Source organism: Mauremys mutica, chromosome 11 (genome assembly GCF_020497125.1).
Source record: "Mauremys mutica isolate MM-2020 ecotype Southern chromosome 11, ASM2049712v1, whole genome shotgun sequence".
Classification (NCBI taxonomy): Eukaryota; Metazoa; Chordata; order Testudines; family Geoemydidae; genus Mauremys; species Mauremys mutica.
In genome coordinates this window covers 24,646,777-24,661,638 of record NC_059082.1, presented here as the reverse complement: position 1 = coordinate 24,661,638, position 14,862 = coordinate 24,646,777, and the positions used below count along the sequence as shown (strand labels likewise).

The window sequence follows — 14,862 nt, the reverse complement described above, 5'->3', positions numbered from 1 at the left end:
ATGGGAGTCTTTCCACTAACTTTACTGGACTTGGATTAGGCCTGTAGTAACTTAATTGGTTCAGGCCTTATGTCAGTAGAAATCAGACATGACTAGTGATGGTTCTAGTCCAATTAAATTTTAGATTACCTCACTTATCTGCCTATTTTATAGTATGATCATTTTTCAAAATAATTGATTCATCAGCTATACCTTATGAAAGGGAAATGAACTACAACTGTGCTTTGTATTTCTAGGTTTCGTAGCTTGACAACAGCTTTCTTCAGAGATGCTATGGGCTTTCTTCTCCTCTTTGATCTGACAAATGAGCAAAGCTTTCTCAATGTCAGAAACTGGATAAGTATGTCACGTCTTTACTTGTATGTCACTGTTTTTCCTGTGCTGCATTTAGAAATATGGAGCTCCACAGAGGGGATAGGGCCAAAAATATTTGACTTAAAGCTTTCTAGAAGGGAACAAAATGGAAATCCTGTATAAAATAGCTGTGAGTGAATCTGGTTTCCAACACTGTGTCTGAAGCCTTGGCTTTTTTAACTTGCTTGCTGCACTCACAAAACCTCAGTCAGGCGGGTTTCATGCCCCTGATGTTTGAAATACAATGTAAAATTGGGTGATGTTTAGTAACGAAATTTGAAATCAGCCAACTTGAAACTCAGTCCTGATTCTTTTGATTGAGAGCTTGTCAACACCTGGCAGTTTTGTTCTGGAGTTTGTTATGGAAGAGACAGGAAACACTTGCCTAACTACGACAGGAACAGGGAAGTACTCGCTTTCCCATTACCAGCAGCTCACTGGAAAAGCTCAGAGGCAGATCCTTAATCCTTAGATTGTGGGTTCACAATCTATCACTCTAGGGATTACGAGGCGCATCTGCCCCAGTGATTTGGATTTCCAGTGATTGGCTGGCAATGGGTGCAGGCATGTTCCCCAGCTCCACTCCACTGCACCATAGCAAGAGATTTGGTGCATTTTGTCCCCCAGTCAGAGCCATTACTATTGGGAGGGGTAATGGGCAATACTGGATGACGTCCCCCTACAGGCTGATGGGGAGGAGCATTGTGCTTAACATGAAATCTGCACATAATAAAACCAGTTTGTGTGAATTGTTACTGAAAAGAGGCATGTGTACAGAATACCGAAAACCATCCATGGCTACTGGTCTATGGCAACGTCCTTTCCTCTGTATATCATAAATACTGCATTCTCCAGTACTGTAATTGAAGAACTGCGAGAGTGTTGTAGAAAATCTTATCAAATATTGTGCCCTTGACTTCATGGAATTGCCGTTTGAATGGATTTGGCTTGTTCCGTGTATTTTCTGTATTTCTCTTGCTTTTTAAATATTAGGCATGTTTGGACTAGAGTAGGATTTTTGTTTGAGATAATCTGCTTGTCTTCTTTCACCCGATGTCAAACCACTCTGGTATCACAACCGGTTGTGGAGATGATTGTCCCAAAATGGAGTAATGACTTCATGTGGATGGCAGGGTGGTCTAGTGTCCTAGCGCTCAGGATACTGGGCTGAGTTCCCTGGTCTGCCACAGACTTGCTGTGTGACCTTTGGCAAATCGCTGTGTCAGAGAGTTCCCCGTCTGTAAAATGGGTATAAAAGCACATCCCTACTTCACTGGGGTGTTGTGAATGTAAATACATTAAGGATTTTAAGCTCTTGAATGCTATAGTAATGGGGGGTCTTATAAGCAGGAGGACCAAATGAACTTATAAGCAGCAAAGATCCCACTGGGGTGCAAATATCTCTAGTGCTTTTAATAAAATAAATTAAAAAAGGGTTGGGGAAGAAAACAGGTAAGAAATTGGCAGCAAACTTATTTTTCTCATGTCCGAGAATTACTTCACTAGAGTTCTCCATTTCCGTTTTAAAAAGACACTTATGTTCTAAGTGAACTTTATACATAACAGAATAAGATAAGCCCTGCTTTTACTGTTTGTTTTGCCGTTAGGCCAGCTACAAATGCATGCGTATTGTGAAAGCCCTGATATTGTATTATGTGGAAACAAAAGTGATATGGAAGACCAGAGAATGGTGAAAGAAGAGGAGGCAAAGGAACTTGCAGAAAAATATGGGCAAGTATCTTCTTCTTGTGTTTAAAGCAAAACTAAATGTGTTTTTTTTTTAAAGGTCTGTGATGTTTCTTTGTGTATTGGAAGGCTCTTATCAGAATGGTCATCTTGGTCTTGGAACACCCCAGGGACCTGTCTGATCTCATATCCTGTCTCTGACAGAGGCAAATGCCACATGCTTTAAGCCAAGATGTGCACCTTACTGAGCAATACTCCAGCATGGGGGAGGTATCTTTTGTGCCCTTCTGCCCTTGCAGTAGAAAACAAAGTAAACACCTCTCGATTACTTGATGGAAAATACATTTCATTTATGAGGATATGAAGCTTCACAGCACACCACAGAATCCTAGAGATGGCTATAAAGCTGGAAGGGACCTCGAGATCATCTAGTCCATTCTCCTCCCCCTCCTCCCCCAACTAATGATGAGGCAGGATTAAGTATACCCTGACAGGCGTACGCTTAGTCTGTCCTTTAAAACCTCCAACCTCTCTAGGTAACTTGTTTCAGCACTTAACTATCCTTAGAGTTTGAAAGCTTTTCCTGGTATCTAATCTAAATCTCTCTTTCTGCAAATTAAGCCATTTAATTGTGTCCTACCCTCAGTGGACATGAAGAACAATTGATCACTGTCCTAGTCAGAACAGCCTCGTCTACATATTTGAAGACTGTTATCGTGTCCCCTCTCAGCCTTCTCTTTTCTAGACTAAACATGCAAAGTTCTTTCAATCTTTTTTTTTCTCATAGTTCCAACCTCTTCTAGTTCCAAACCATGTTTTCTAAGTCTCTTATCATTTTTATTACCCCCTCTGGACTCTCCAATTTATCCATGTCTTTTTTAAAAGTGCGGTGCCCAAAACTGGACACAATAGCCCAACTGACACCTCACCAGTGCTGAGTAAAGCAGAACAATTAACTGCTGCCGCAGTAGCGGCCAGAGCCCTGGGCGGCGTGGGCCGGGCAGCGCTGAAGGGCTGGCTGCAGGAGTCTGGCCCAGCCCCACCCCTTCTGCCTGAGGCCCCGCCCCTTCTGGGGGCCCAGAGGCCCTCTCCCCCTCCCGCTCCGCACCTTGCCCAGGACCCAGGCTGCCCTGCGTACCGGTAAGTCCGTTAAGTTACTTTCACCACTGCATATGGGACTGTGTCAAAAGCCAAAATCCGATTAATACTACCCTGTAGTATTTAGTATGACTACAGTAGACAGAGGGCCTAATTTCCTTGTGCAGTGAAACCCAAGAGTATACTGACCAAGTCACATTTGTGCATCACATTAAATTCTGGAAGAAACTGGAGGCAGTACTAAACAGTGTCACTCTTATTTTAAAGTTAAGCTTAGCCTCACAATTTTGTCAACCCTGTTATTAGGGAGGGACAGAGCAAGATGGGGTTTAGTGCAATAATACTTCCTTCCTTTTTCCTGCCCTGACTTACATGCTTGTGTAATTCTGTTTGTGGGGCACTAACCTCAAACCAGCATAGTTTTGTAACATGTACCTTTATAAAAAGGAATGGAAATTTGGGAAATGTGAAGCAGTAGATGATGTGTGTTTATATCGAAATCTTTTTGCATGCCACTTCATACATAGATATTACTTGCAGAAGGTGAAATGTCTGTTAATCTTGTGGTCAAAATACCAACTTGATCAATGTGGGAATCAAAAACTAGAAGGCTGATTCGTAGATCTGATTTCACTCTGTGAGCTGCTATATGGTTCTGAGTACTTGTAGGTGGATGAGGAAGGTTGCTATTAATAGGAATGTTCTTACATCTTCAAAAGTTGGGGTAGGAAAGAGGAGTGACCCTGCCTTACTGGGTGAACAACTGCTGCTACTGCTAACCATTCTGGATACTACTGAACATTTCCCCCCATGCCTACCACCAGTAAATGTTGCATTTAGAGTGGGGTGTAGAGGAGACTGTCACTAGGAGACTGATTAGTCCATTATTAAATATTTAACACTTAGCATTTTAACAGCATTAACTAAACCTCACAAATTAAGAGACGACAGGCAAGAATTATCTGCTTTTTACAGATGGTAGTCACCTATTAAGGCTACCATGCATGGGAGCAAGAGAGGAGATTTTAAAAATTCCACCTATAATTTATCTGTGTAAATTTGTGCCTAAATAAATAGTAATAGGGCTCTCCCTCTACTAATCCGACAGGTTCCTTTGCCCTATGATTGCCCAGTTACCTTGTTTCTCACAGAGATCCAGGCTCCCATTTCTCTTTAATTATATAAACAGAAGCATAATCTTATCAACCAACGGATTCAGGTGAAAGTCATTTGAAGCTTTTCATTCTTGCAGTCTCCACCCTTGCATTCCTGACCTTCAGCTACCTTAGCTATTTCTTCACCTAATGAGAATGGAAGATTTACGCAGTATGACAGAAGCATGTAGGTTGCTCAGCAGTGGGCCCAAGAGACAGAGTTCCTTGAGGCTCTAAAATATCTTTAACGAAAAGGATTTCCCCTCTCATGAAATGGGTTGGTAAAATGTTACCCCAATGGTTCGATCTTCAGTGGCTTAAAACTTTTTTTATGGGTATAAGAAAAGGAAGAAATGCTTCTGTATTTACAGGAAGTTCAGGTAATTCTGTCATTTGTTTCAACTCCATGATTAATTACTGAGTCATTCTTAATCATCTGCAGAAGGATCCAGCATTTCCTCCTAACACTTTCATGTTTAACATACGGCCCAACGCTTTGCAGTGTGTGTATTAAATAAACCTCTCTCCAGCTTTTTGGACCTAGCACCAAGGATACTGCTAAAATCCACTTTTGGCACATGAGGGAAAGAGAGAGAGTGAGAGTGCTAGTTTGAGACTAACTGCTTTAGTTATGATCAGCCCTCATCTCCATTTAAAAATGTTACTGTGGTTGTTCACAAACATGTTCAGTCAAATTAGATGACAGGAAGCTGAATGCAACTGAGCGGACTGTGTAAACCAAGACAGACCATAATCAGACTTTACTGGGACCAGCAGGAGGCTGCTGACTTCCTGTCAAAAGGGAGATAAGAGAGAGAAGGGTGGATATTGGAGGCAAATTGGGTACAAGTTCAGGTTCCTCTTGCTCTCTCAGCCTGCGTGATAGCCCACTACTTTGGGGACAGTGGCTGAAACACACCTCTTATATTAAGGGCCTTAAATGGCCAGGACAGATTTTGCAATTCTATCTTGTTTTAAAATATACTGCATAATACAGGTGCTCTGCCCTGGTGGGCCGAGTCCCTGGCTTGAGTAACCACTCTCAGTATACCTTTGAACTAGGCAACTGGGTTAGACATGATTCACTCTCAAGCCCCCTCCTGGCACACACATAATATTCCTGTGTTTGTTTCTGCTTGATCAGGAAAGGCATTCTAGGAACAGAGACTGTTTGTTTTTTATCACCACCAAGCACAGTGCCTGTGAATAGAGATCCACGTGTTCTTTTCAGATCCAGACCTGAAAAGACATGTTGGGAGATAGCTCTTGGGAAAAATAGTCTCTGCTCCTGCAACTGCATTTCATCTTGTCATTTCCTCAGCTGTGAAAATTAGCACCTGAATACGCCGGTCCTTATTTCCATTGATAGATGCCCAATTTATTTATATACAAGTATTTTAAAAAGCAAGCTTGTCCAGTAACAGGGTCCTTGAGTCATTCCTCAGGCTATCAGGATTAATTTTCGTGTATGTAGTATGTTAAAGTCCATAAATTAATAGATTTTAAATTGTTCAATGGATAGTCTCCCCCATCTCCCTTTGGTCTTGTGTACATTGCTTAATTTATCATGTTGCTTATTCTTTGCATTTCATATAATCAGGAAGTAACTGATTTTAAATGAGACAAAATGGAAGTGTCATCCAGTTCTTTCCTCTCTGAACCCCTCCTTAAGTCAATTGGTTTTAAAATTCAACCACACCCCTTTGGCATTCTGAGGCTGCCAAAATAGAAAGCAGACAGACAAGTTGGGTGAGGTAATTTCTTTTATTGGACCACCTTTTGCTGGCAAGAGAGACAAACTTTCAAGCTTACACAGAGCCTGAGAAAAGAGCATTAAAACCTATTATCTCACCTTGTGTCTCTAATATCCTGGGACCGACAGGGTTAAAACAACAACACTGCATACAGTAGAAAGCAGTAACATGTCAAGGTGGAGAAAGGAAAATGCTTTGTGTATTACAGCTTCTGAAGAGGTCTTGAAGTGGAAGAGTGATGTTGTCTGGAACAATCATTAGCTCCCTTCACTTGGGTGAAGCTGCCAGTTACACTTACAGTCTTAGACATGACTTGTTGGATTCTTCTGTTGGCAATAAGAATGGCTTGGTGATTCATTACATAGCTGAAATGTAAATGACATAATTACATGCCCTTCCTGTAAGGCAACACCTGAGATTTTTCCGAGTGTTTGCCTATTTGGGCTAGGCTGAGAATTTCACATTTCTGTGCTGAACAGTTTCCATGGGGAATATGGCAGTAGTTTACAAAGGATAAAAGTGTACGTTTTCCGCCTGAATTGATCCCAAGTAACAGTTTCAGAGATCACAGCAAATCAAGACTTTGATGTCTGTGGAAACTGCCTCTCCTGTTTCTGAAATGGATCTTCTACTTTTAATTTTCTCCTCCTCACTCCTTTAGCAGCTGTGTGACCTATAAATGCAGTCCTAAAAGATGCTAGTGTTTTTAGTGTTATACAGTGTAAATTTTGAGGCTGTAACTTAGTTTTCATGAGTGCAGGTACCCTTGCAGGGTGACATGCTAACTCTAGATGGAGCTGTACTTTTATGGCAAAATGACTTTGGCCCAGAAGAGCAGTGTATAAAGCAATGATTAGGGCAAGTTTCCAATTATTGTCCTGGGCCACTCTCACCTGAGGGATTTATTTCAGTAGGAAAATCTAGGATTTCACTAATATGCAGCCTGTTTATTGGATTAATATTGCAAATTGTACTAGATTTGTAGATGATACATGACAAAGGCTTCAAAAGTATGTTTACTCTGAGAATTTTTGTCCAGTAACAGATTCAAAATATTAAGAGCACAATGTATTTCTTCCTTTTTACTAAACACATTTCCTTTATTTCATCAAATTAATATTCTTTCCACTGTGTTTGCATCTTGTGTCAGAAGATTAATGAGTTATAAACAAGGATTATCCCCTCTTTAGCTCTGGAGCACAGCTTCAAATGTTTAAACAGACTTTCAGGAAGTTCACTAAATATATAAGAAGCAGGAATGTTGGGGGATAGTGGGTTGTCTGGATTACCAGGGAGTAAAAGGAGCAGCTGAGGAGGAGAAGAACACTGCACAATAGGTAAATGACTTTTGTATCCATCTTCACTGCAGAGGATGTTGTGGAGACCCATACTCTTTCTTGGTAATAAGGATGAGGTATTATCAGAGACTGGAGTTATGAAAGAGGAGGCAGTGGCACAAACCTAGGCCAGCTGTTAAATACCCAAGGGATCTGAGGGAACTTGCAGAGCTACCAAGACAAGATATGCAGGGAGTATAAGGAAACAATAAGACAGTATTGGTCCGCATGGTACGCTGTGGTCTCAGCATACCAACAGTCTAAATTTTTGTTGTCAAGTGTATTGAAGGCATCATGGAGAAAGGAAACTTTTCAGGAGGGATTTGAAGGAGGATAATGAGGTAGCTTTTAGGATATCTATGGGAAGCTCCTCCCAAGCATGAGGGGCAGTATGGGAGAAAGCATGAGGGTGCTTGTTTAAAAATATAACAAGTGGGCAATGGAGGCTGGCATCATGGGCTCTCTCCCAGATGTCATGGCAAGTAGCAGAGCTTATTGTTTAAGTGAAATGTGAGTCCAAGGGGTCTTAAGCTACCTTTTCCCTCATGGACAATTTTTAAAAATTAAGGGGGACAAAATAAAAGAATTGGGATTTACTACTGCTCTGGCCAAGCTGTATCTTTTTACACAGTGTGGATCAGGATAGTGATGAGGACAGCTGTCCTTTCACTGTTATGCCATGGCTTTTTCATGCAGGAGTTTCATTTGATTTAACCAAATGATTTCCTGTCTGCTTGGCTCTGTATGGCTAATACAGTTTCCAGGGTTGAGTTCCTTCTTCCTCCTCCATCTTGGTATGTGGATTATTCTCATGAGCTCAACTGTAATGTGAGCTATGCTATATGCTGATGAATCTACAGCAGAGGTGGTCAAACTATGGCCCGTGGGCCACATCTGGCCCACGGGACCCTCCTGCCCGGCCCCTGAGCTCCTGGCCCGGGAGGTCAGTCCCTGGCCCCTTCCCCACTGTTTCCCCTCCCCCACAGCCTCAGCTCGCCCTGCTGCCGGCGCAATGCTCTGGGTGGCAGGGCTGGGAGGTCCTGGGGCAGCACAGCTGCAGAGCCTGGCCTGACCCGGTGCTCTGTGCTGTGCGGTTTGCGGCAGTGTGGCTCGGCGGCGCGGCTGTAGAGCCGCCAGCCACCAGTGCTCCAGGCAGCACGGTAAGGGGGCAGGGAGCAGGGGGGCTTGGATAGAGGGCAGGGGAGTTCAGGGTGGTGGTCAGGGGGTGGATAGGGGTTGGGGTGGTCAGAGGGCAGGAACAGGGGTTGAATGGGGGCAGGGTCCCGGGGAGGCAGTCAGGAAGGAGAGGAGGGGTTGGATGGGGAGGTGGGGGGCAGCCAGGGGACAGGGAGTGGGAGGGTGTAGATGGGGCAGAGGTCCGGGGGGGGGGGGGTTGCCATCAGGGAATGGGGAGGTTGGATGGGGCAGGAGTCCTGGGGCGGGGGTGTGTGGATAGGAGGTGGGGACCGGCCCTCGACCTCCTCCTGTAACCGGCCCTCCATACAATTTCCAAAACCCGATGCGGCCCTTAGGCCAAAAAGTTTGCCTGCCCCTGGTCTACAGGCTCTCTCTCCATAGTGTATGCCCCCCCACCCCTTTTTTTGGCCCATGATTCACTGTGCTGGTGACTTCTGATGCTTATTCTGGACTATTGATTGAATCCCTCCTTCACCCCTCAGTCCCAGAGCTGCCTCTTCCATCCCTTTCTGCACAGTATCCTATGAGGAATTTTCTGCATTTCTTCATTTAAAGCCTGGAAATAAACTGAATTTATCACTGCCCGGAGCTCCCTTTTTCCGTCTGCACCTTGTCATTGTCTTTCATCAAAGCAATTGGTAGCTTCCTCTTGTTGAATGTCAGCATCTCACTTAAACCCTCTTATATTCTCTATTATCACCACATGCCTCTCTGTTTATGCTCTCACCCCCATCATCAGCCATTCTGTCTCCAGTGAATGTTTCTGCTACTGTTCACCCTTGCCTGTGGTGTAGGTGGGAAGGGAAGCTTCATTTGACCCATAGATTCTTTCTTTTCCCAAGCTATTATAGGGGGTTGTCTGATGTACATCATCATTGATAGAAGTTAAGGGAAACAACAGGGAACTTCCATACCGTAAGGGATGGAGTGAAGGCCTTTTATGGATGGAGAGATCTTTTATGGATGGAGAATAATGCTCTTGAGACCCATTTGGGAGTAGCAGCATTCTCCAGGATATTTGGAGCCTCAGAAATACCATAGTATTACAGTATCCAAGTCACTAACTTTTCTTTCTTTTTCTTTCCCTCAATTTCATTATCTGCTTCTTGTTTCTGCATCTCTCTCTCCATCCCTCCATTGCCATATCCCTTTTCTTATTTCTGCCTAGTGTTTTCACTCTTATCTTTTTTATTCTCATCTCCATTTCCCGTCTTTCTTCTCCAATATGCGCAAATCAGGGTTGTCCATCCCTTTCTTTTCCTCTTTTACCACTTTCACGTGCTTTCCTCCTTCTGTTTTCTCTCTCCTGCTTCCCCCCCCCCCACCTCAATGCCTATCTTTGTCCCGTATCTTGCTTTCATGCCTCTTCTCCTGAGTCACCAGTCTCCTAAGGTCCTGAGAGGAACAGGGAGTCCAGATCAGTGAAGAGACCATGACTGACCATCCCACATGCACTACCCATTGTCTCTGATGTTTGCCACCACCCCAAATCTGAATCCTTAAGTGGCCCATTCTCCCTGCATTCCTTGCAGCTGCCACTCTGTGCTGGAAATAGTGAGATTCACATAATGGGAGAGCCCCTGGAGGAAGCACCTAGAGCAGGAGTTGAAGAGACAGCTGTTCTCCAAGACCTTGAGGTCCTTAGGAGCCGGAGGAATACAATAGTGTGAAAAGTGTTATGTCCTTGGCTCTTTTCTGCTGGAGGGAAACTTTTGAGGGAGGGACATCACACACATGCAGTGGCTGTGGTACATACATTTTTTTTCTTTAATAAGCATTGGCTTCGCACCAGTTCAGCTACACCCTTGGTAGCTAGTGAACAAGATCTCTTGGCAGCCCATATATGTAGCACTCCCATGATTGCTACCACCAGTAGAGCAGCCATGGTGGTAAATTTTAAGAAAAATGCTTGTGAAGACGAGGCCCAGCAGAGCAGTTGTATTTGTTTGTGGTTAAAAGAAAGGACTGGAACACAGAACTCCAGGATTATTTTTTTCCTGGCTCACTGTGGAATTCACATAATCCACTGGTGCCTCAGTAAAATGGGGTTAATACCCTCCTCACCGGGCTGTTATGAGGTTAATTAATATTTGTCCTGCTATTGCATCTCTAAGCACGTCACAAAGGGTTGCATTTTAGTTTCATCTTTTGTTGAATTCTGTTGACCTCTCTAAGGAGAATGTTTTGATGCACTTTGCCATAACCATATAATGCATTCCTTCCAGGGAAGGTCTCACTTGATTTATGATGTTTTTTTGTTTGTTTGTTTGATCCTTTACAGGATACCATATTTTGAAACAAGTGCAGCTAATGGAACTAATGTGAGCAAGGCAGTTGAAACTCTGCTTGACCTTATCATGAAGCGCATGGAACGGTGCGTGGACAAGTCATGGATACCCGAGGGGGTAGTACGGTCCAATGGACACAGCTCTACTGAGCAGCTACATGAGGAGAAAGATAAAGGCAAATGTGGTTGTTGAGAAACAAACTTTATTGCAACAATTAAATTAACATATTTATGTTAAAGTATAGTACAGTTGCAGCTTAATGGATTCATTTATGGACAGCTCTTACCATATGGATATATAGTAACAAAGCTGTATTAATTATTGGTATTTGCTTTCTAACAACATTAACCATTGCTTGGCAAATGTTTAATTTATTAGCAGTTAGCCAGACATTTGTTTGTTTAGGTTTGGTGCAACATTGGACACTCTCAACTTTCAGTATCTTTGACTGGTTTACCATTGTTACAGACTATGGAGGTCTAAGTCCAATTTGAACAGAAATGTTCCATCATTACAGCAGTAATGATAAACAGCAAACTGTATGTGCTTTGCAAAAGCAGACAAATAACTTTTCTTGTTTTTTCATGAATTATTCGTTTCTAATGACAGGAGCTAAAATAGGGCTATTTTTATATGGAATAAAAAGCTGTCTGGAGAAATGCCAAGATGATACTTGTACAGCACTACTGCTATGCCATGCAGTCTTGAACTTGATCTCCTAAACTCCAACTGTACTATAGGAAAGATTCAATACATTAGAATAGATCACCTAACATGAATTTCAAGAACGTGCTGAGGCATATACATACCAAGGGCAGCTCTACACTTAAAATGATCTATTGGTGCATCTGCGCCACTGCCCTCTAAGGCAGTAGCTATGTCGACAGGAGAAGCTCTCTGATCGGCATAGCACTGTCTATACGAGGGGTTAGGTCGGGATAACTGACTCATTCAGGTGTGGATTTTTCATACTCCTGAGCAATGTAGTTATACCGATATAGGTCTGCAGTGTAGATCAGATGGTAGATGGGGTGTGTTTATGAATGGATACGTTTTATATACAAACTCTTTTATGTTTTAACAGGAATTTAGGGCAAGCTAAATGCCAGCAAAATTTCACCAGAGCTAGTGCTTTGCACTGAATGTGTTTGTACCAAGCGTACACTTGGAACATTTCTTCTTCAAATTTGGACTGAAAATTTTAATATTGGTCTTATTCTGGTGAGCTATAACTGCCTAAGATATCAATGCTGTTTAAATTAGTATATCTGTAAATTTATAAAGCTGGTTTTCTTCTGTTTACCTCTGGGTCCTGTACATCTTGTACACGTTTTGTATGTGTTTTGTTCATTCCCTTTAAAGTCTCACCTAAAGTATGTTTTGATTCTGTAAAGGAATACTCTTTCTGCTGGATGATCATTTGTATTTATCCTCAGATATGATATAAGGAATAATCAGTATTTTTTTACATTTCTTTTCAACCTGATTATGTGATATGCCTAATAAACTGTTTTCTACTGTAGCAGGTTCATATAACTCTAAAATATTGCCAAGTAAAGTCTCAACATGCCAAATTCAGAGTCTTTTTATAGACTTCTCATAGCAATTTGTTTACAGAACTCCAAAGCTACTGCTGCTTTTAGCAATTAAATATTTATTTATTTAAAAGTGCTAGTTATTTTGGCTACCACATGCTCGGGCAAACTTCTACAGTCAGATGGCAGCATGAGATGTCATGTAATATATTTTTAATTAAAAAATTGAATGTTAAAAGGACCAAAAATGTGTGCTAGAAAGGTATCTGAGAAGAAAGTGATATCTTCACTGAATTGAATAGAAACTTTGATGTAAATTTTCAGTTGCTTTTTAGAAATATAGAAAGTGTTAAAACTCATTGCTAGCTGTCAAAAAAACATTCCATAAAGCAATGAGTTTGTTCTTTAACAAACAAAATGTAAATATTAGATTTTTATCACAACCTACCCAGGAGATATAACCATGTGCAATATAACTTGAATGCTAAGGCACTATGACAGAAGTTAAAGCATTTTATATTGTATGAATTACTGTATTTTCTACTGTACCATACCAAGAATCAAAATGCCTGTGGACCAGAGTTACTGTAGTCTAATTCATGAGTGCCTTTCAAAGTTGCCATCGCCTGGGCGGCCAGTAGAGTAACAAGAATTCTACTGTGGAACCAGGGGCGGCTCTAGGTATTTTGCTGCCCGAAGCACGGCAGGCAGGCTGCCTTCAGCAGCTTGCCTGCGGGAGGTCCCCGGTCCCGTGGATTCGGCGGCAGCCTGCGGGAGGTCCGCCGAAGCCGCGGGACCAGCGGACCCTCCGCAGGCATGCCGCCGAAGGCAACCTGCCTGCCGCCCTCGCGGCGACCGGCAGAGCGCCCCTCGTGGCTTGCTGCCCCAGGCACGTGCTTGGCATGCTGGTGCCTGGAGCTGCCCCTCTGTGGGGCACAATACGTTTCAGTGCACTTAAGTGTCCGGGTTTTTAATGCAGAAATGTAACCCCTCGCTTTTCAGAGGGTTCCAATGGAATTTTGCCACCTATTAAAGTTAATAGGAGTTGTGTGGCTAAAATAATTTCCAGTTCCTGAAAAAAGTAAGGATAAGTGCAGCCAACTACTGAGTTTAAATTACTACTGAGGTTACTTAAGTATATTTCCCTTTGAATACACATGTTTAGATTTTATACTGAATACTGTAATTGCCATAATTTGTCCTACATTTGTATGTATCTATTTTAAAATGCTGTAAAATCAAAAATCTATCTTCATGAAATTGCTTTGATGTAATGCCATAAATATATATATCTGTATGAAAAATCTGTTATACCAATATTTCAATTTATTTGAGTTATTTATAGCACAACTTTGCACCTACTGCAACTTTCATCAGAGATCAAGCCCAGTGATTTGAGTCTCTTAACAGTTCGGTTAGTGACACCATTAAACCAATCTAGAGCTGGTCAAAAATCAGAATTTCCATGGTGTGGAAAATTCTGATATTTTAAAATTTATTTGTGCCAAACTAGGAAAAAAGGTTGAAATACTGAATTTTATGCTATTGGCATAAACAGTTGGGCTCCTTGCATCAATAAACAGGAGGGATTAGAAAACAGCCATTTGACTCCTAGACAGCTATGGTTAAGGGTTTTATTGGGCTGATACAGTGCCTATCAGTTGAGCCAACTTCACCATTTTGAATTGGTGGAATTGACCATGAAAATAGTCATTTTGTGCCTTCCCCAGAGTCACATTAGTGGCAGTTACAATAAAATGACTCTTTGTACACTAAATTTGCCAAAGCCTGAATGTTGTACCTGTTTTGACTGGGAAAGCTGTCTTTGCTCCAAAGTCAGTCTGGTTTTCACTCAAAGCATACAGACTCAGCATAGAGTTCGGTGTAAATGGAGCCCATTTCTGAGTTGGTGACCAAACCAGAGTAACCTGGCATGGTAAATAGTTTTATATTTTAGTATGTGAATTGGTCCAAATCCTCACCCCACCTGCACCAAGCAGGAGTAAACTGGCCTTGGTGCAGAGATCCTGCATGCCAGGGACAGAGGTAGGAGCAACATCTCCCTTCAGCAAGGTGCAGAGTGGGAAGTAGAACCGTCCTGCATCAGATGCGGCAATCTGAAGATTGCGGAATGGTGAATATCAGCTGTGTCCTCTGCAGGGGTGAATTTGACACCCCCATTTGTGACAATACAAGAAGGACTATCCCCAGAAAGCAGGTGCAGGGAGTACCTCCTTACATCCTACTCCTATTGGCCCTCTCTGGGGGAGGAAGAAGGTAAGATGGTGTTTTTTTGTTTTCCCCATCTCAAAGACTCCAAAACCACTGAGGAAATCAGCCCTGTCTTGCCCTTACACTGAATAAGTTGCATGAAAGGACTTGATCCTGCAAGGTCCTGAGCATGGTGACCCAATCCCTCAAAACACTTACGCAGTACCTAACTTGAATCATGAGTAGTT

General features: G+C 42.4%; 1 protein-coding gene across 3 annotated transcripts in view; it reads left to right on the top strand.

The window, feature by feature from the left end:
• Nucleotides 1-13,188, top strand: part of RAB27A (RAB27A, member RAS oncogene family) — a 74,121-nt gene extending 60,933 nt beyond the window's left edge. For all 3 annotated transcript variants that reach the window (XM_044980848.1, XM_044980850.1, XM_044980849.1), the window contains 3 exons: nt 237-340; nt 1,962-2,085; nt 10,862-13,188. In XM_044980848.1, coding sequence (XP_044836783.1) covers nt 237-340; nt 1,962-2,085; nt 10,862-11,060 — 427 coding nt within the window. In that variant the 3' untranslated portion in view covers nt 11,061-13,188. The remainder of the gene's footprint in view (nt 1-236; nt 341-1,961; nt 2,086-10,861) is intronic.
• The last annotated feature ends 1,674 nt before the right edge of the window (nt 13,189-14,862 follow it).